Here is a 21,055-nt window from a genome sequence, read left to right on the forward strand (position 1 = left end):
TACTACTACTGCTACTTTTGTCACTCCTACTGCTTGCTACTACTTTTGATCCTTCTCCTGCTACTGCTTCTACTACCACTATTACTACTACTACTACTACTACTACTACTACTACTACTACTACTACTACTACTACTACTACTACTACTGCTTTTAATTATTTGTATGAGGTGAATTTATGCTCTTTTTTTTTTCATGTATAATTTTTTGCACCCTACCCTAGCTTGTTCTGTACGTTTGTTTGTTTGTTTGTTTATTTGTTTGTCTGTTTTTTTTCCTTCTCTTTATTTCATCTCCCCGTTTAGTTAATTATTCGCTTTCACTTTACATCGTCCCTGCCTTCCCGCCTTCTCCCCCTTCCTCTCTCTGTATTTTCCTTTATTTATTTATTTATTTATTTTATGCAAACGTTACTTTTTTTTTTTTTTTTTTTTTTTTTTACAGCAAAGGAGACAGCACAAGGGCACTTTTTTTTTTTCACAAGGGCACAGGTTATTTCTCCATATATTTCTCCCCTCTCTCTTTCATTTGTTATTATTGTTTATTATTTTTATTTATTCTTCCCTTTCGTTATTTGAAAACTTCCCCCTCTTTCTTTGGCTATTTATACATATACTTTTTTTTCCATTTTTCTTTCAGCTTTTATACATGATGATTTTTTTTTTTTCATTTATCTGTATATATGATAGATTTTTCCCTTTCTTTCTCATTGTTATTGTTTTTTATTATTCCTTATAGCCTGTACTTCTCATATTATTATTGTAGCTACTTGTTCTTGCTACTAATCCTTTTGTCATTATTATTAGTGTACCTCCATTAGTGAAACAGGTGCTCAGAAGATAGGTAAAACAGGTGATGCTTAGAAGATAGGTCAGATATAGTTGTGGCTTTTACGCAGAACATTATAGATAGATATAATATTCCTTCTTCTCCTTCTTCTTTTTCATATTCTTTTCCTACTCCTCCTCCTTCCATTTCCAGTACTTTACTAATAAAAACATAGTATTATCATCATACATACTACATACTTCTGTCATACACACTATTCCTCTTTTCCTTCTTCTCTTTCTTCTTTTTCATATTCTTTTCCTACTCCTCCTCCTTCCATTTCCAGGACTTTACTAATAAAAACATAGTATTTCCATCATACATGCTACATACTTCTGTCATAAGTAGCGGGCTTTTTACTTTATTTTTTTTTTTTTTATTGTCTTTTTTTTTTTACGCCCTTGCACTATCTCCTCTGCTGTAAAAAAAAAAATTAATAGAAAAAATACACCTTCCTATAATCTTTCCCTTCCTCCCACCCCCCTTTTTTCATTATTTTTTCTTTTTTTACGCCCTCGCACTGTCTCTGCTGTAAAAAAAAAAAAATACACACTTCTATAATCACCCCCTTCCCCTCCCCCCCCTCCTCCCCGTACAGATTCTCGTGAACCAGGAGGACCACCAGGGGGCGCGGCACCCTCGGGATTCGCGCCACCGGGGTCCCGCGCGCAAGCTGAGCCTCTCCGGCCTCTCGCACGACCAGATCCGGACCAACGTGATCAACGAAATCATCAGCACCGAGCAGGACTTCGTCAAGCACCTGCGGGACGTCATCAAGGTGAGGGTGGTGGTGGTGGTGGTGGTGGTGAGGAAGTGGTGTTGGGAGTGTAGATTATTATTATTATTATTTTTTTTTTTTTACAGCAAAGGAGTGAATTCAGGGACATAAAAAAAAGTAAACAAATGTGAAAAAAAAGCCCGCTACTCACCGACCCTAAAAAGAGTCAGAGGAGTGGCCGAAAGATACATAGGTCAATTTCGGGTAGTAGTGGTGTTTTTGAAGGAGTGGTGCTATGGTGGTTATGTTATAGTGGTGTTGAATATGATTATGGTGTTGAAGGGGGTGACGGGGTGGGGGGGATGAAGGGGTGATGGTGGTGAGGGAGTGGTAGTGGTGGTGGTGGTGGTGGTAGTAGTTGTAGTTGTATAAGTAGTGTTAGTTCTACGTTTTTTTATTATTAGAGTACTGGAAATGGGAGGAGGAAAAGGAAAGAAGGAAGAGGAGGAGAAGAAAAAGGAGAATGAGAAAGAGAAGGAGGAGGAAAAGGAGAAAGAGAAGAGGGAAAAGGAAGAAAATAACAAGAAGCAATTGAAAAGAAAAACAAGAAAGGGAATGAGAATGAGAAAGAGAAGGAGGAGGAAAAGGAGAAAGAAGAGGGAAAAGGAAGAAAATAACAAGAAGCAATTGAAAAGAAATACAAGAAAAGGAATGAGAATGAGAAAGAGAAGGAGGAGGAAAAGGAGAAAAAAGAAGAGGGAAGAGGAAGAAAATAACAAGAAGCAAATGAAAAGAAAAACAAGAAAAGGAATGAAAATGAGAAAGAGAAGGAGGAGGAAAAGGAGAAAGAGAAGAGGGAAGAGATAGATAATAACAAGAAGCAATTGAAAAGAAAAACAAGAAGAGAAAGAAGGGGAAAAGGAGAAGGAAGGTGAATAGTAGTAGTAGTAGTAGTAGTAGTACTAAAGAAAGCTACATATGCTCCTCTAAAACAAATACCATTAATTGAGAAATGAGTAATTATAATTCAGCTTAGAAAAGTCCCGCATTTTAACTAGACTGGAAAATGAGAGGGATGAAAGAGAGAGCCAGGGAGGGAGGGAGGGGGGCCAAGGAGGGTATGGGAGGGAGGGGAGTAAAGGGGGGGCAAGGAGGGAATGGGAGGGAGGGAGGGAGGGAAGTAAGGGGGGAAGGGGGTATTTGATAGGCAAGGCTGCATCTGACATCACCTGAGAGAGAGAGAGAGAGAGAGAGATAATAACATTCCCATTTTCTGTGAATGAGACGGACGGGAAATATGTGTATGTATTTTTTGTTATTTATGGAAGTATTATTATGTTCATTTTGCGTGATAATTGTATTTAGTCATATTGTTCGCTGGCTTATGAAGAGAAGAGGATGTTGTTGTTGTTGATAGTGTTGCTACTCTATATACCATCATTTACAATTATATTTCAAATGCTGTTTACCTTATTATTTTTATTAATTTATTTATTTACTTGCCAATGTCATTACCTTTAATTATTAGTCTATAGCTACCTTTAGTACCGACTTGCATATGCATCTACTACTACTACTACTACTACTACTACTACTACTACTACTACTACTAATGATGATGATAATAATAATAATAATAATAATAATAATAATAATAATAATAATAATAATAATGTTAGCATATTTTCGACAAGGTAAATGAAGGAGGAAGGAAGGAAACTCGGGTGTAGGCCTACTGAGATGTTTCCCGTGGTTCCGTTTCGTGTGTCTCCTGCTCTTTCCTTCACCTAATAATAATAATAATAATAATAGTGATGATAATTTAATACTAGCGCTTCCCTTTAGCCTTCCTTTCATTTACTTCCTCGTTCTTCTACCTTTTCTCCTTCCATCTCGTCTCCCTTCTCTTACCTTACCATCCAGTTCCTATCCGCTACCTTCTCATCTCCCGTCCCTTTCCTTCTCTCCACTTTTCATCCCAACCTCATCCCCTTCCTTTCATTTCTTTCCCATCGTCCCTTCCTTTCCTCCTTATCTTCCTATCCCATCCCGTTCCTCTCTTCCTTACCCTCCTTCTCCTATCCATACCTTTCCCATCTCTCCCATTCCTCCCTTCCCTTTCTTCCCATTCCCTTCCTTTTCCCGCTCCTATTCCTCCCATCTTCTTATTCCATCCCAGTTCTTTCCTTCCCTTCCCCTCTCTTCTCTTCTATTCCTCCCTCCCTCTCCCTTTCCCTTCCTTTCCCTTCCCCTCCCCTTCATCTTCTCTTTCCCCTTTTCATTTCCCCTTTCTTCCCTTCCTTCCCTTTCCCTTCCTTCCCATTCCCTTCCTTCCCCTCCCCTTCCTCCCGTTTTTTTTTCTTTCCTGCCTCAAATCCTTCCCCTTCCTCCTTTTCCCTCCCCTTCCTCTCTTCTTTCTCCCCCTCCTTCCTCCCCTTCCTCTTCCCTCTCCTCTCGTTCCCTAACCCAACCTGACTTGTAACCTGTAACCTAACGCCCGGTGGTTCGTCTTTAAAACTAGTCATGTAAAAAATTAAGCAAGTATGGGCTCGGAGCAGTGATACATAGAAAACGGGGAATAACATTGAAAGTGGGTTTTACTGAGTATTGTTTTCGTTATTTATTATTATTATTATTATTATTATTTAGGTTCATGTAATCCCTTGTGTGTGTGTGTGTGTGTGTGTGTTCCTATTATTCACATGACAGTTGCAGTCTCTCGTAACATATTGCCTCCAGCCTTAATGCCTCCTCCTCCTCCTCCTCCTCCTTTGTCTCTTCATTATTCTCCCCCTCATTTTCTTCTCATTTGCCTCCTCCTCCTCCTCCTCCCACTGGCATCTCTTCTTCATGTTTCCTCCTTTTTATTTATTTTGTTTTTTCCTTTTCTCTTTTTCTCTTTGGCGAAGTAGTAGTAGTAGTAGTAGTAGTAGTAGTAGTAGTAGTAGCGTCAAATAAGAACTCCCTACCATAAAAACAACAACGATGACAGTAAGAAGAAGAAGAAAAAGATGACAGTAACCAGAAAATATCTAGTAAATAACAATAAGAGAAAACGCACCGCTCATTTCAAGGGTAGCAAGATTATAGTAGTAGTAGTAGTAGTAGTAGTAGTAACGCCAAGTAAGAACTCCCTGACATAAAATAACAACACTACTTGTAAGAATAAGGCAAAAAATATGCCAGCAACCAGATAAAAACTCATTAATAACAAAGCATAGTGAAAACGGGTCACCTAGTTTCAGGGGTATCTGCTGCAAGTTCGTAGTAGTAGTAGAAGTTGTAGTAGTAGTAGTAGTAACGCCAAACGAGAACTCCCTGCCATAAAATAACAACACTACTAGTAAAATTAAGACAAAAAATAAGCCAATAACCAGATAAAAACTCGTAAATAACAGAACATAGTGAAAACGGGTCACCAAATTTCAGGGGTATCTGCTGCAAGTTCGGAAGCGCGGCGACATGTTCAACAAGGAGCGCATCGCCACCATCTTCGGCAACATGGAGGCGCTCTACACCTTCCAGAGCGGCTTCCTCAAGGAGCTGGAGGGCAACATCGACTGGCAGGAGCCCCACAAGTCTTGCATCGGCGCCATCTTCATCAGGAATGTAAGTATATGATGGTGGTTGTGATGGAGTAATGCAACCATATTTTATTTTATTTTTATTTTTACTTCTCGTTTTTCTCTCTCTTTGGGTCTATTTCTTGCTTTTTCTTCCTCTTTTCCTCTTTCTTTTGTTCTTTCTTTTTTCTCTTTCTCTGTCTCTTTCTCTTTTCCTCTTTCTCTTTTTGTCTTTCCCTTTATCTCTTTCGCTTTTATTTCCTTGCTTTTTCTTTCTCTTCCTTTTTCTTTTCCTCTTTCCCTTTATCTCTTTCGCTTTTATTTCCTTGCTTTTTCTTTCTCTTTTCCCCTTTCGCTTTTATTTCCTCCTCTTTACCTCTCTTTCTCTTCCCTCTTCCTCCATTTCTCATCTTCTCTGCCCACTCTTTCTCTTATTTCCTCTTCCCTTCTCTCCTCTTCTCCTTTCTCATCTTCTCTGCCCACTCTTTCTCTTATTTCCTCTTCCCTTCTCTCCTCTTCTCCATTCCTCATCTTCTCTGCCCACTCTTTCTCTTATTTCCTCTTCCCTTCTCTCCTCTTCTCCATTTCTCATCTTCTCTGCCCACTCTTTCTCTTATTTCCTCTTCCCTTCTCTCCTCTTCTCCTTTCTCATCTTCTCTACCCACTCTTTCTCTTATTTCCTCTTCCCTTCTCTCCTCTTCTCCTTTCTCATCTTCTCTGCCCATTCTTTCTCTTATTTCCTCTTCCCTTCTCTCCTCTTCTCCTTTCTCATCTTCTCTGCCCACTCTTTCTCTTATTTCCTCTTCCCTTCTCTCCTCTTCTCCATTTCTCATCTTCTCTGCCCACTCTTTCTCTTATTTCCTCTTCCCTTCTCTCCTCTTCTCCTTTCTCATCTTCTCTGCCCACTCTTTCTCTTATTTCCTCTTCCCTTCTCTCTTTTTCTCCTTTCTCATCTTCTCTGCCCACTCTTTCTCATTTCCTCTTCCCTTCTCTCCTCTTCTCCATTTCTCATCTTCTCTGCCCACTCTCTCTTATTTCCTCTTCCCTTCTCTCCTCTTCTCCATTTCTCATCTTCTCTGCCCACTCTTTCTCTTATTTCCTCTTCCCTTCTCTCTTTTTCTCCTTTCTCATCTTCTCTGCCCACTCTTTCTCTTATTTTCTCTTCCCTTCTCCTCTTCTCCATTCCTCATCTTCTCTGCCCACTCTTTCTCTTATTTCCTCTTCCCTTCTCTCCTCTTCTCCTTTCTCATCTTCTCTGCCCACTCTTTCTCTTATTTCCTCTTCCCTTCTCTCCTCCTCTCCATTCGTCATCTTCTCTGCCCACTCTTTCTCTTATTTTCTCTTCCCTTCTCTCCTCTTTTCCTTTCTCATCTTCTCTGCCCACTCCTCTTATTTTCTCTTCCCTTCTCTCCTCTTTTCCTTTCTCATCTTCTCTGCCCACTCTTTCTCTTATTTCCTCTTCCCTTCTCTCCTCTTCTCCTTTCTCATCTTCTCTGCCCACTCTTTCTCTTATTTTTTTTTCCTTTCTCATCTTCTCTGCCCTCTCTCTTATTTCCTCTTCCCTTCTCCTCTTCTCCATTTCTCATCTTCTCTGCCCACTCTCTCTTATTTCCTCTTCCCTTCTCTCCTCCTCTCCATTCCTCATCTTCTCTGCCCACTCTTTCTCTTATTTTCTCTTCCCTTCTCTCTTTTTTTCCTTTCTCATCTTCTCTGCCCACTCTCTCTTATTTCCTCTTCCCTTCTCTCCTCTTCTCCATTTCTCATCTTCTCTGCCCACTCTCTCTTATTTCCTCTTCCCTTCTCTCCTCTTCTCCATTTCTCATCTTCTCTGCCCACTCTTTCTCTTATTTCCTCTTCCCTTCTCTCCTCCTCTCCATTCCTCATCTTCTCTGCCCACTCTCTTATTTCCTCTTCCCTTCTCTCCTCTTCTCCATTCCTCATCTTCTCTGCCCACTCTTTCTCTTATTTCCTCTTCCCTTCTCTCCTCTTCTCCATTCCTCATCTTCTCTGCCCACTCTTTCTCTTATTTCCTCTTCCCTTCTCCTCTTCTCCATTCCTCATCTTCTCTGCCCACTCTTTCTCTTATTTTCTCTTCCCTTCTCTCCTCTTCTCCATTCCTCATCTTCTCTGCCCACTATTTCTATTATGTCCTATACCATTCTCCTCCTCTCCATTCCTCATCTTCTCTGCCCACTCTTTCTCTTATTTCCTCTTCCCTTCTCCTCTTCTCCATTCCTCATCTTCTCTGCCCACTCTTTCTCTTATTTTCTCTTCCCTCCTCTCCACTTCTCCATTCCTCATCTTCTCTGCCCACTCTTTCTCTTATTTCCTCTTCCCTTCTCTCCTCTTCTCCTTTCTCATCTTCTCTGCCCACTCTTTCTCTTATTTCCTCTTCCCTTCTCTTCTCCATTTCTCATCTCTGCCCACTCTTTCTCTTTTTTTCTCTTCCCTTCTCTCCTTTTCTCCTTTCTCATCTTCTCTGCCCACTCTCTTATTTCCTCTTCCCTTCTCTCTCTTCTCCATTCCTCATCTTCTCTGCCCTCTTTCTCTTATTTTCTTCCTCCTCTTCTCCTTTCTCATCTTCTCTGCCCTCTCTCTTATTTCCTCTTCCTCTCCACTTCTCCATTCCTCATCTTCTCTGCCCACTCTTTCTCTTATTGACTCTTCCCTTCTCTCCTCTTCTCCTTTCTCATCTTCTCTGCCCACTCTTTCTCGTATTTCCTCTTCCCTTCTCTCCTCTTCTCCTTTCTCATCTTCTCTGCCCACTCTTTCTCTTATTTCCTCTTCCCTTCTCTCCTCTCCTCCATTTCTCATCTCCTCTGCCCACTTTCTCTTATTTCCTCTTCCCTTCTCTCCTCTTCTCCATTCCTCATCTTCCCTGCCCACTCTTTCTCTTATTTCCTCTTCCCTTCTCTCCTCTTCTCCATTCCTCATCTTCTCTGCCCACTCTTTCTCTTATTTCCTCTTCCCTTCTCCTCTTCTCCATTTCTCATCTCTGCCCACTCTTTCTCTTTTTTTCTCTTCCCTTCTCTCCTCTTCTCCTTTCTCATCTTCTCTGCCCACTCTCTCTTATTTTCTCTTCCCTTCTCTCCTCTTCTCCTTTCTTACATCCTTATCAGAGGCAGATCAAGGAAGGAGATAAACGAGTTCCAGAAAGTTCTATAATCATTCCCATTAGCTTCTTTTAATTAACTTGTTTCACCCTCCCTCAACAGTCAGACGTCTTTTAATTAACCTGCCTCAACCTCCCTTTTAACTCCCCCCCCCCTCCCCCCTTCCCTTAACTTATCTATACCTCCCCTGAACTCCTCCTCTCCCATTCCCTCAGTTGCGCTCCCCCTCCTCTTTATAATTTCTCTCCCTCTCCCTCAACTTTTCTCAACCTTAAAAACTTCCCTCAACCTCTCTTAACTTCTCAACTTCTCATAACTTCTCTCAATGTCCCTTAAAAACTTCCCTCAACCTCTCTTAACTTCTCTCAACTTCTCTCAACCTCCCTTAAAAACTTCCTTCAACCTCTCTTAACTTCTCTCAACCTCCCTTAACTTCTCTTAACTTCTCTCAACCTCCCTTAAAAACTTCCCTCAACCTCTCGTAACTTCTCTCAACTTCTCTTAACTCCCTTAAAAACTTCCCTTAACTTCTCTCAACCTCCCTTAAAAACTTCCCTCAACCTCCCTTGATTAACTTCTCTCAACTTCTCTTAACTTCTCTCAACCTCCCTTAACTTCTCAACCTCTCACAAGTCATCTTTTTTTTTTTTTTCTTATCTGTTTCAAGAGCCCTTAACTTCCCTCCCTCACTTAATAACCTCTCTCCATTTCCCTTAATAACTTCTCTTCCCCTCCCTCAACTTAACCTCCCTAAATAACTTCTCTCCCTCTCCCTTAATAACTTATCTTCCCCTCCCTCAACTCAACCTTCTTAAATAACTTCTTTCATTCTCCCTTAATAACTTCTTTTCCCCTCCCTCAACTTTTCTCCCTCTCCCTTAACTTCTCTCAACCTCCTCTTATACCCCCTCCTTCTCTCTGTGTGCAAAGGGAGAAGTTTGAGATCTACAGTGAGAATTAACACATCAACCTCCCTTACTTCCCAGCCTTCCTTAATAACTTCTCTCCACCTCCTCTAACTCCCTCTCCCTCTCTCTCCCCACCTTGCAGCGGGAGAAGTTTGAGATCTACAGCGAGTATTGCAACAACCACCCGGCGGCCACCTCGGCGCTGCAGGAGCTCTACCAGGATCAGCGCTACGTCCACTTCTTCGAGGCGTGCCGACTGCTGCAGGAGATGATCGACATATCCCTCGACGGCTTCCTCCTCACGCCCGTGCAGAAGATTTGCAAGTACCCCCTCCAGCTGCAGGAGCTCCTCAAGTATACTAAGGTAGGCAAGGGGAGGAAAAAAAGGAACACCAAAAACACACATAACACATTACTACAAAAAATGATAGGATGTTAAGTTAAGGTATTGATAGAAAATGGGTTAGTGGATAAGTGGTGAGTGGGTTAGTGATAAGTGAGGAGACAAAAGGAACAAAAATAAAACAGACAATTAGAGGAGTTATAGAAGATGGATTGCACGTTAGGGAAAGATGTGTAAGTGCCCCCTCTATTTACAGGAGTTGCTAAAGTATACAAAGGTAGGTAAAGTTTGAGAAAAAGTAATGAAAATTTGACAAGACAGACTGAAACAAAGGAGGTTAAGGTAAGGTAGTAACACAGCCGCTTTACCTCATCAGTTTTTTTCCCATACTCTTTCCTGTAGTCATTCTCTTTTTCCCCTAGTCAGTCAAATCATAATATTGTGAGATACTAACAACCACTCCCCACATTAACCCTCCTTTTTTCCCTCTCCCTGGGCAGACCGACCACCCAGACTTCAACAGCGTGAAGGGCGCGCTGGATGCCATGCGGGACGTGGCGCTGCTGGTCAACGAGAGGAAGCGCCGCATGGAGTGCCTTGAGAAGATCGCGTCCTGGCAGATGACTGTGGAGGGCTGGGAGGTGAGTGTGTGTGTGTCCTCTTGGTCTGTGTGTTTCTCTATATCTCTTCTCTACCTGTGCATTTCTCTTAGTCTCTCTGTCTGTCTGTATGTGTGTTTCTCTTGCTGTCTGTCTACCTGTCTGAGTATTTACCTAGTTGTAGTTTTACAGGGCCTGGGCTTTACGGTCGTGTGGTCCCGTTTCCGTATCTGCATTTATCCAACTTTTCCTTAAAGCTTTGCACACTCTTTGCCGATCTCTCTGTCTGTTTGCCTGTCTGTCTGTGTTTCTCTGTCAGAATCATAAAGAAGCTCTGAAACTTTTCCCTATCCCTCATCCCACCCATCACTCTCACTGCCTTCAATTTTAATTTAACATTCTCTTACAACTTATCAAACACGAATCAACACAAAAAAAATCTCCTTTCCCCCATTTCCACTCTCCCATTTCACCTCCCTTTACTCCACCTCATCTCATCCACCTCTCTCACGCAGGGACCCGACCTTCTGGAGGAGAGTTCCCAGCTGATTCACCAGGGGGAGGCCACGAAGGGTGCGGGGGGAGCCTGGCCCAAGGACGTCACCCTCTTCCTCTTCGACCACCAGCTCGTCTACTGCAAGCGTGACCTCCTCAAGCGCAACACCTTCGTCTACCGCGGCCGCCTCAACCTGGACATGTGCGAGGTGGTGGACATGCCAGCGAATAAAGGTGGGTGGTGGTGGTGGTATTGTGGGCGTGTAATGGTGTTGGAAGGGGTATTGTGCATGTGTTGGTGGTGGGTGGTAGTGATGGTGATGGGAGAAGTACTGTGAGTGTGGTGGTGGTGGTGGTGGTATTGTGGGCGTGTAATGGTGTTGGAAGGGGGTATTGTGCGTATTGTGGTGGGTGGTAGTGATGGTGGTGGTGGTAGTTATGGTGTTATGAGGAGGGATGGGAGTTTCATGGTTGGGATGATGGTGAAATTTGTGTGTTTTTAGGATATGGTGTGTGATGTTTGTGGTTTTTGCCTTGGTTATAATATAAGTCACTGGTGGTTGTGGTGATGGGAGGTGTGGTGTGGGTGTGTGAAGGTGAGGGTGTAATTTTTATAACATTAGGAAGTGTTCTTGGTCGTAATATTTATAGTTGCAAATATGAGCAAGAGAGAGTGATTTTGATGCCTCAGCTATCGTTATGAGGGTCAAGTTACCATAATTTCCTATTGTATAAAGATAAAAATGGCTCCAAACAGCTCTAACCCTCACGCCTAACCCAACTCTTATGCTTCCCTGTGTTCCCGCAGACTCCAGCCTCAACATGAGCAACGGCTGGAAGATTCACAGCGTGGCCAAGAACAAGTGGTACACCTTCTCCTGCAAGACCGGCACAGAGAAGCTCAAGTGGATGGAGGCTTTCAGGTTAGTGGGGAAGGGCCAGGGAATAGTTATGGATTTTTTTTTTTTTTTTTTTTTTTCGTGTGTGTGTGTGTGTGTGTGTGTGTGTGTGTGTGTATTTACCTAGTTGTAGTTTTACAGGGCCTGGGCCTTAACGCTCGTGTGGTCCCGTCTCCGTATCTACACTTATCCAACTTTTCCTTAAAGCTTTGCACACTCCTCGCCGATACTACATCCTCACTTAGTCTGTTCCAAAACTCTATATTTCTTTGCGGGAAGCTATATTTCTTTATGTCTCTTAAGCATCTTCCCTTCCTCAATTTTTTCTATGTCCTCTTGTGTTCCTAGCGGTAATTCCTTCTTTTAGTATTAACTCCTCGTTATCTACTTCTTCCATTTTGCTCTATAATTTGTAGATTTGTATTAGGTGTGTGTGTGTGTGTGTGTGTGTGTGTGTGTGTGTGTGTGTGTGTGTGTGTGTGAAAGCAACATCTCAAGGAGGAAAAAAAGTCACTTCTCCCCAAAAACAAAAAGTATGAGGGTTTGTTCTCTGTGTTCTGTTTCCAGTCATTTTTATTGTTGGTTTGTTTTGGGCATCACGTTATTGTTCTTGTTGACATTATCCCTGCAAAGGCAACAGCTCAAGGGGAGAAAAAGAGGTATATTCCCCTGAACCAAAAAGTATAAGGATATGCTTCTGATTTTGTTCCATTTATCATTGTTATTGTTATGATGATTATTATTGTTGTTGTTGCTGCTGTGTATTGCATTATTGTTAGTATTGTTTTCTGCATTCCACATTGTAAAAAAAAAAAGGGGTTTCTGATGAGATTAATTTATTTTTTTGTCATTTTCTTATCTGTTTCTTCAAGTATTGGAGTATGAATGGTAGGCTATGTTAAGAAATGTTATAGTTTATGAATAATTTAAATGGCACAAGACTAGCTGCTTAGAATGTAGTGGAATGAAGGCATTGCAAATTTGTGATGGGATTGTGCTTTTGTCATTTTCTTGTCTATTCAAGTATTGGAAAAAGGCTTAGCTATGTTGGGAAATGCTATATTCTAACCTTCCACTTATTTATTATTATTATTATTATTATTAATATTATTATTATTTTTTTTTTTTATAATCTTTACCTGAGCTGGAGACTTTTCACAGTTTCCATGTCTACTCATTGAGGGGAGTCTTTGGGTCCATATAATTTTTTTTATTTTCCCTCTATGCCCATTCATGGATCTCAGTAATAATAAAAATGATAATGATCTGAACTGGAGTCCTTACAAGTCTCTTTATAGTCCTCATCTGAATTCATGGCCATCATTGTCATCTGTTTAGCCCTCCTCAGTAACTCTCCCTCCCTCTCTTACTTCTCTCATATCAACCCTAAAACCTGCCCCCCCAAATCACAGTAAGGAGCGAAAGTTGGTGGCGGCGGACGAGAATGCTGGCTTCGTGGTGGGTGAGAAGGCAAAGAACCTGGCGAGGGTGGCGGCACGCAACCAACGCAACCGACCCAAGAGACCCAGAAGTAAGTGTTGAGAGCTCAGTGTGTGTGTGTGTGTCGTACTGTGTCTGTCTGTGTACATGTCTGTGTGTCTGTGTGTCCTGTTGAATATATACGTAAATGCAGGATATAGGAAGCCAGGAACCTGTGTCATGGTGTTAGCTGTGCCTTTTGTATAGCTTGAGGTCTTTCTGTGTCTTGATTTTTTGTTAGTTCCTCCTTTAAGCTTAACATGCTTAGGTGAGTTAGACGACATTTTCTCCATTTTGTACGAGAGGATTAGGAAGGGAAAGAAATGGAAGGAAGGGAAGGAAAGAACAACATGACTGATACAAAGAGAAGTGAGGGAAAGAGTGGAAAAACATATATAAGATTTCATTCCTTCATTTGTATAAAGAGGAAGATGGAGAGGTGCTATAGAAAAAAAAATAGTGAAGTAACTTTTAACTTTTCCAACACTTAAAGAAACTTGAAAAAAAAGGAGGAAGGAGGAAGAGGAAAGGGATGTTTTTGTTATCTCAAGAAAGTGAAAGAGAGAAGGGATGGAAGAGGGGGAATAAAAAAATGATCTGATAATGTGAGGAAGAGGAAGAGGGAAACAGGAAAGAGGAGGGAAGAAAGAAAACTCTGTACTCCCAAAAGGAACTCAGCTTAAAAGTAAAAGAGGACAAAACAAAATAAATTCCTCTGCTTGTGTAAAAAAGAAAGGAGGAAGGAGGAAGAAGGCTAAAGGAAGGAAGGAAGGAGGACAAAAACATTAAAAAATAGAAACAGCAGGAAGAGAAAAAATATAGTAACCAGACTAAAGGAGGAGGACTGAGAAGGAAGGAAGAAAAGAAAAAAAAGTGAGAAACGGGAGGTGTGGAAACAAATGAAAAGAATGAGTCGGAAAGAAGAAGACAGCAAAGAATATGAACAACCTCTCTCGCACCAGCACCAGTACCAGCACCGCCCAACCCTGCACTGCACCGTGAACAATAACTCTGTGAAGCATGACCCAGACTGACCCCCAATAATATAACAGTGCCCGCCATAATCCACCCTCACCCCTGCACCTCTGTAACCCCCCCCAATAAAAACATTAAGCATCCCGGCCACACCTCAGCACTCGGCACCCCTCTGTATTGATGCAGCATGCCCCTCCCTCCCCTCCTCACTCCATCCCTCCTCCGCTAAACCCACCTCAACCACCACCAGCTCCACCTCCTCTATTGCACTTCCTCCCCGCATATCAGAAAGCACTGCAATCACACACACGCGCTCCTAGGCAGTACACGCTAGTTGTATAGAGTTGAATAGTTTTTTTTTTTTTTTTTTTTTTTTCTCCTGGTTAGCTTCTTCGTAGGCAACACACGCCTTTTTTTTTCCTTCCCTCTCTATGCTATGCTGAACTAGGTTGTTTATTTTCTTCGTAGGCACCACATGCTAGCTATTTAGGAAAGAATACGATTTTTTTTTTTTTGTTTTGTTTTGTTTTGTTTTTTGTGTGTGTGTTATGCTGTAGGCTGTTTATTATTTTCTTTGTGGGCAACACACTCTAGCTAATATGAAGAGTATGGCTTTCGCCTTTCCCCATACTGTACTGAAGGCTGTTACTATCTCCTTTCAGTAGTTGTAGGGTCTATTGCAGTTGCACAGTTGCAGGATCTTGAAGCACATTAGTTGAACAGTTTTATTCATGAACTAGGTGAACACTCATCACCAGAGGTTCTGTAGAAAAGTCTTAAAGAATGTCAAAGGCCACTCTATAGTCAACAACGGCAAAGGAGATCCCCAACCAAGAGCAAGGCCAATTTGAATGAAGAAGTAGTGTTATTTTGTAGCTGTTGGATTGGATGGAAGAGAGCTTTATATAGCCTCTGAGAGCACCCTTTTATTGGAGATTTATATAGAAGGATAGTGTTAGGATGAGTCCATACACAAATGGTGCTTTCAATTCTTTACCAAAACACAAGAAAAATACTATAATGGTTTTAATCTCGAACTGAAACAAAAATATTCCTAAATCCGGACATAACAAAGGGATCAACTATTTTTTTATTAATTTTTTAAGTATTTTAAACTTGAAACTTCATTGGGTTGAGAGAACTATTAGGACTCAGATGGTTTATGAGAGCACAAGCAGAAGAGTTGATTGATGGATATGTGTGACCACCTGTGTACCACCTGCACATGAACACCTGAATATTTGTTTGCCATCTGTGAGCTATTGTGTGGAGATTAAGGGCCGCTTTCACAGTCGCTTTGTTTGTTTTGATCATTACCAATGGCTGCGATCGCCGCTATAGAATTTCCACGTAAAACTGGCCGGTGGGGTAGTGGCGGCTGCGGGGTTAGCTTAGCCCCGCACCTTACCACACACTCTCAACACTCTCGCTTCCTCTGCAGCCACCACTACCCCATGGGCCAGTTTCACGTGCAAAACTGTAGCATTTATCGCCGCCATTGGTAACGATCAAAACAAACAAAACGACTATGAAAACGCCCCTTAGAAAACACCACACACAACCCACCACCACTACCAACACCACCACCACCTCTACCATTTCCCTATAATACTTTCAACACCACAAACCTTAACTACTCATCACTACTACATTTCTTATCATTTTTACTACTACTACTATTACTACTACTACTACTCTATCTATCCCATGCTTGACAACACCACCGCCAATAACAACATCAACAATGAAACAATTCTAAAGGGGCTATTACACTGGGCAAATTTTCCGTGGATCCTCAGTCAAACCACGATTTCCGCTGGCGTGGTTCTCATTTGCTTCTTGTTATTGCTGCTGCTGCTGATGGTGAGTAATACCGTCGTCCTTCGCTGAAATCTACCGTAGCTCTGGAAGATCGTGGACACGTCAGAAAAACACGGAAATATGAGAACCACGCCAGCGGAAATCGTGGTTTGACTGAAGATCCACGGAAAATTTGCCCAGTGTAGGTAATAGCCACTTAATCATTACCACTCTACTATCTTTTTTTACTACTACTTTATCCCATACTTGACAACACCACCACCAACAATAACAACAACTCTAACCATTAGCTACCACTGCCTCATACCATCACCACTGTTAACTATTTTACACCCTGTCACCACATTTTCTCCCACCACGTATAAGATCAAGAGCCACCAGTCAACACCTACCACCATATACCTTCTACCACACTCACTACCACAACCCTAAACTAACAGCTAGGGAGGAGGATCAGTCTCATAACAAAAATACTATAGAGACTTGAAAAAAGGATAGTAAGAATGGTAAGATGATTGAAAGTTAACTGAGGTAAATAGTGACCAGAAAATTTAACAGCTAGGGAGGAGGATCGATCTCATAACAAAAATACTATAGAGACTTGAAAAAAGGATAGGAAGAATGGTAAGACGATTGAAAGTTAAATGAGGTAAATAGTGACCAGAAAATTTAACAGCTAGGGAGGAGGATCGATCTCATAACAAAAATACTATAGAGACTTGAAAAAAGGATAGGAAAAATGGTAAGACGATTGAAGTTAAAAGAGGTAAACAATGACGGGAAAGTTTATTGTATCGTCTATTACTACGAATAACCAAAGCTAATCATGAGTCATTACTTCCCAGGTGTTAGGGCCGCTTTCACAGTCATTTTGTTTGTTTTGAGTGTTACCAGTGGCGGCGATCAATGCTTTAGTTTTCCACGTGAAACTGGCCTATGGGGTAGTGGCGGCTGCGTAGGGAGCGAGAGGTGTTGAGAGTGTGTGGCAAAGTGTGGGGCTAGGCTAACCACGCAGCCGCCACTACCCCATCGGCCAGTTTTACGTGGAAATACTAAAGCGCCGATCGCAGCCATTGGTAACGATCAAAACAAACAAAATGACTGTGAAAGCGGCCCTTAGTATTTGTGGTATTCAGAAGTATGAATTGTATTGCTTTGTATAGCTTTTAAACACAGACATCAGCTGCAGTAGTTACTTAGTTCACTTTTTTTTCAATGTTTCAGTATTTGTACAAACTCTTCCTTCACTATACTATTTTCTGTTTCAAAAGATGCAAATTAATCACAAGTATGATGTCAAAGCAAGCCAGATCAGTATTAATATCAACAGACACTCACAGTAGTTGCAATTCTTGTAAACAAAAAGCTTATTGTAGAAATCCACTAGAATTAAAAAGATTAACTATTGCATTCTCTCAGTTTAAAATACTAAAAAAAAAAAAAAAAAAAAAAATCATGCAGAGGTCAGCATTTGCCATTATATATAAAAAAAATTTGGTTGTCTGAAACTGCCTTGGTCCCCCGACAGCGACCAAAAATCACAAGCGCGTGCAGGCCATGACTTATGCTCAGGCCGAACTGCTAGTCAATGTTGACCCTGATGCTCGCTGCAATAGCCTCCCCTCAGGCGTGCAGGCCCCCGAGGGGAAGAAGAAAGGCAAGTGTGTGTGCGTGTGCATGTGTGAGTGTGTGCAAGGGCGTGTATGTGCATGAGTGTGTGTGTTTAAAGAGGGGAGTGAGGGTGTGGGTGTGTGGTTGAGTGCGACTTCCCTTCCCACCTGCCATCCTGCATGCTGCCCTGGTTGATGTGGTGATGGTGGTTATGTGTTATTTTGATGGTTATTGGGTTAGTCCGGGAGAGGCAACGTGTCCTAGTAGTGATAGAATGAGTACAAGTAGTAAATGTACATACACACTTTATGCTTGCTCTTACTTGTCTTAACCCGGTAGCAGCGACGGGCCAAATTTGTGGCTTTACCGTGTAGCAGCGACGGGACAAACTTATACCATGATATAAATCCCCAAAATAGATGATACATAATCTGATCACAAATGCTTTGATATATATTATGAAATGGTTTGTGTGAGGGGTGATTTTTTCTCATTTTTCTCGCTTGGAGGGGCCATTAAGAAACATGATCCCTGCTGCTATCGGGTTAAATTGTTTTGGCGCTGCGATAAACCCTCAACCCTCAGTGCAGTGGTCAGGCATTCAAGACTCTGCTCGGATACCACTTCCTGAGGGTAATCTGTGCTCTCTCACCCAAGCATCAAGGGTGTATGGCAAACAGCTGATCCCAACCCCCTCACCCCTTTGGTTGGCTGGCTAACTATATTTAAGTGTTAACTGTTCCTGCATGTGTATACCATTTTATTTTGTGTGATGATGGTGCTGCTGACATTATCATTTTTCTTCTATGGGAGTTTTATTTTTATTTACTTATTTATTTATTTATTTATTTATTTATATTTTTTTATTTATTTATTTATTTATTTATTTATTTATTTATTTTTTTTTTTTTTTGGTGTGTGTGTGTGTGTGTGTGAGGTGGTGGTGGTGGTGGTGGTGGTGCTGTGAATTTATTGCCTTTTTTGCCTTTTATATTTTCATTCACTGTGTTATTTCCATGCAAGAAGGTTTGTATTTATTTTTGATGTTGTAGTGCTGAAGATGAAATAAAGAAGAGACGGTGGAAAGGAAATACACAAACACAAAGCCATTGATAACTCTCACTTTTCTCCTTTCCCCCTCCAAATATGCATCCTCTCACCACCAAACTACCTATCTACAAGAACAGTAACTTTAAGGCTGCTATTATTATTATTTATTCATTTATTGATTTTATTTCACTGTTTACTTTTTCTCATCATAACACCCTCAGACTAACATGGATTCTTATGTGTGTGGCTTACCTCACACTTTGGTGGTGGTGCTTTTAACCCGATAGCAGTGGGGATCATGTTTCTTAATGGTCCCTCCAAGCGAGAAAAATGAGAAAAAATCACCCCTTACACAAACCATTTCATAATATATATCAAAGCATTTGTGATCAGATTATGTATCATCTATATTGGGGGGTTTATATCATGGCACAAATTTGGCCCGTCGCTGCTACACGGTAAAGCCACAAATTTGGCCCGTCGCTGCTACATGGTAAAGCCACAAATTTGGCCCGTCGCTGCTACACGGTAAAGCCACAAATTTGGCCCGTCGCTGCTACACGGTAAAGCCACAAATTTGGCCCGTCGCTGCTACCGAGTTAACCATTAGAAAAACTGTAATAACGCATTGAAAAAAACATTATGTAACACCATTGAGTGTCGGAGACCGAACACAATCAGTGGCTCCATTGGTTTGCTGCCCTAATTTCTACTCCAAAGGCATGAGTTCAATCCCCGGCACTCAATGGTGACACTTTATGGGCATTTGAAAATATCCACCCTTAAGGAGCTATTACACTGGGCAAATTTTCCGTGGATCGTCAGTCAAACCACGATTTCCGCTGGCATGGTTCTCATATTTCTGTGGTTTTCTGACGTGTCCATGATCTTCCAAAGCAATGATAGATTTCAACAAAACACGACAGTATTACTCTTGATCATCATCAGCAGCAATAATAAGAAACAAATTAAAACCACGCCAGTGGAAATTGTGGTTTGACTGAAGATCCATGGAAAATTTCCCCGGTGTAATAGCCCCCTTTGGAAGAGATGAGGGACTAGAAGGCCAGTCTGACTGTAAATACCGAGACCCCACATTCTCAGACTCTTTCAGCTCCCACAACAAATATTTCCAAAGACCATAAAGGAGATTAGTTGGTTTCTCATGAGTATATTTCTCTAGGCTCATAAAACTACCCATGGAAATACCCACAACAACCTTGACGAAAGCCTTATCAAATGTGGTTGTGTAAGCCCCAAGGTGTTTGAGAATATGGGCCAAAGCTTCTATATCCTTTAACCTGGTAGCAGCAATGGACCAAATTTGTGGCTTTACCGTGTAGCAGCGACAGGCCAAATTTGTGGCTTTACCATGTAGAAGCGACGGGCCAAATTTGTGGCTTTACCGTGTAGCAGTGACGGGCCAAATTTGTGCCATGATATAAACCCCCAAAATAGATGATACATAAACTGATCACAAATGCTTTGATATATATTATGAAATGGTTTGTGTGAGTTATGATTTTTTCTCATTTTCTCGCTTTGAGGGACCATTAAGAAACATGATCCCCGCTGCTACCGGGTTAAGGGTTTTAGGAGGGCAATCCAGATGTAAATAGTAAGCTTATCTATCCCTTGATGTACTGAGAAAGGCAATCAAGGTGTTAATACAAAGCTTATCTATTCTTTGAGAGACAGAAATGGAAAACTAAAAGAAGGAAAGGGTTGGAGAAGTATCACTAACATCCTTTGAGCGGAGAAACAGGGAACGATTCAACAAAAACCGATGAATATTTTTTAGTATAAGGCAGAAATCTGTGTAATTTCTGTTCCTTCAGGTCATGCAATCTCGGGTTACGGTCACTCTCTCGGTTTTGAATTGTACATTATTCTTTGTTTTGTGTTTGCCGTGCATCCGTGTGTCTTGCTTGCATGTCTGCATGTGTAATCAACTAAAATCGTGGATGTGTAACTTCTTTTTATAGTTTCCTAGCTGCGTAAACCATAAATTCTGACTCCTCAATATGAAATCCCCCTAATACTTATTTTCTTATCATCCCTAAAGTGCATATTTCTATCACTATAAACTTTCTCATAACCTCACTCATTGATTTCCTGACCCTTGAGCTGTGGCATGACACATTAACCCGGTAGCAGCATCGGGCCAAATTTGTGGCTTTACCGTGTAGCAGCGACGGGCCAAATTTGTGCCATGATATAAACCCCCAAAAATAGACAATACATAAACTGATCACAAATGCATTGATATATATTATGAAATGGTTTGTGTGAGTGATGATTTTTTTCTCATTTTTCTCGCTTAGAGGGACCATTAAGAAACATGATCCCTGCTGCTACCGGGCTAATGGTCTCGACTAAACTTAAAATAACTGTAAATACATCCCTTTTTTTTTCCCATCTCTGAATTACATATTTAAACCCACTCTTAAACATATTTAAGTCTGAGCCTATTGATTGCCTGCCCCTTACTCTGTGGCTGACATGTTAATTATCTCACCTGAACCTTAATTAAATTGCCCTAATATCCTTCTATTCCCATCCCTGAATTGCATAGCTGTACCCAGTTTCAATCATCCCTAAATCCTTGGCTGTTGATATCCTACCTCTCGATCTTTGACTGATGCATTAATGG

At 41.4% G+C, this 21,055-nt stretch overlaps 1 protein-coding gene across 14 annotated transcripts in view; it reads left to right on the forward strand.

The window, feature by feature from the left end:
• LOC126995572 (rho guanine nucleotide exchange factor 4-like) overlaps positions 1-21,055 on the forward strand; it is a 232,256-nt gene that overhangs the window by 204,355 nt on the left and 6,846 nt on the right. For 10 of the 14 annotated variants that reach the window (XM_050855228.1, XM_050855232.1, XM_050855234.1 and 7 more), the window contains 9 exons: positions 1,427-1,606; positions 4,976-5,155; positions 9,273-9,494; positions 9,974-10,114; positions 10,588-10,801; positions 11,376-11,490; positions 12,879-12,997; positions 17,270-17,398; positions 20,727-20,794. In XM_050855228.1, the coding sequence (XP_050711185.1) occupies positions 1,427-1,606; positions 4,976-5,155; positions 9,273-9,494; positions 9,974-10,114; positions 10,588-10,801; positions 11,376-11,490; positions 12,879-12,997; positions 17,270-17,398; positions 20,727-20,794 (1,368 nt within the window). Of the gene's footprint in view, positions 1-1,426; positions 1,607-4,791; positions 4,894-4,975; positions 5,156-9,272; positions 9,495-9,973; positions 10,115-10,587; positions 10,802-11,375; positions 11,491-12,878; positions 12,998-17,269; positions 17,399-20,726; positions 20,795-21,055 lie in introns of those variants that run through there. The other 4 variants (XM_050855235.1, XM_050855233.1, XM_050855236.1 and 1 more) reach the window with 4 other exon arrangements.

The sequence above is a fragment of the Eriocheir sinensis genome, chromosome 8 (genome assembly GCF_024679095.1).
Source record: "Eriocheir sinensis breed Jianghai 21 chromosome 8, ASM2467909v1, whole genome shotgun sequence".
NCBI lineage: Eukaryota > Metazoa > Arthropoda > Malacostraca > Decapoda > Varunidae > Eriocheir > Eriocheir sinensis.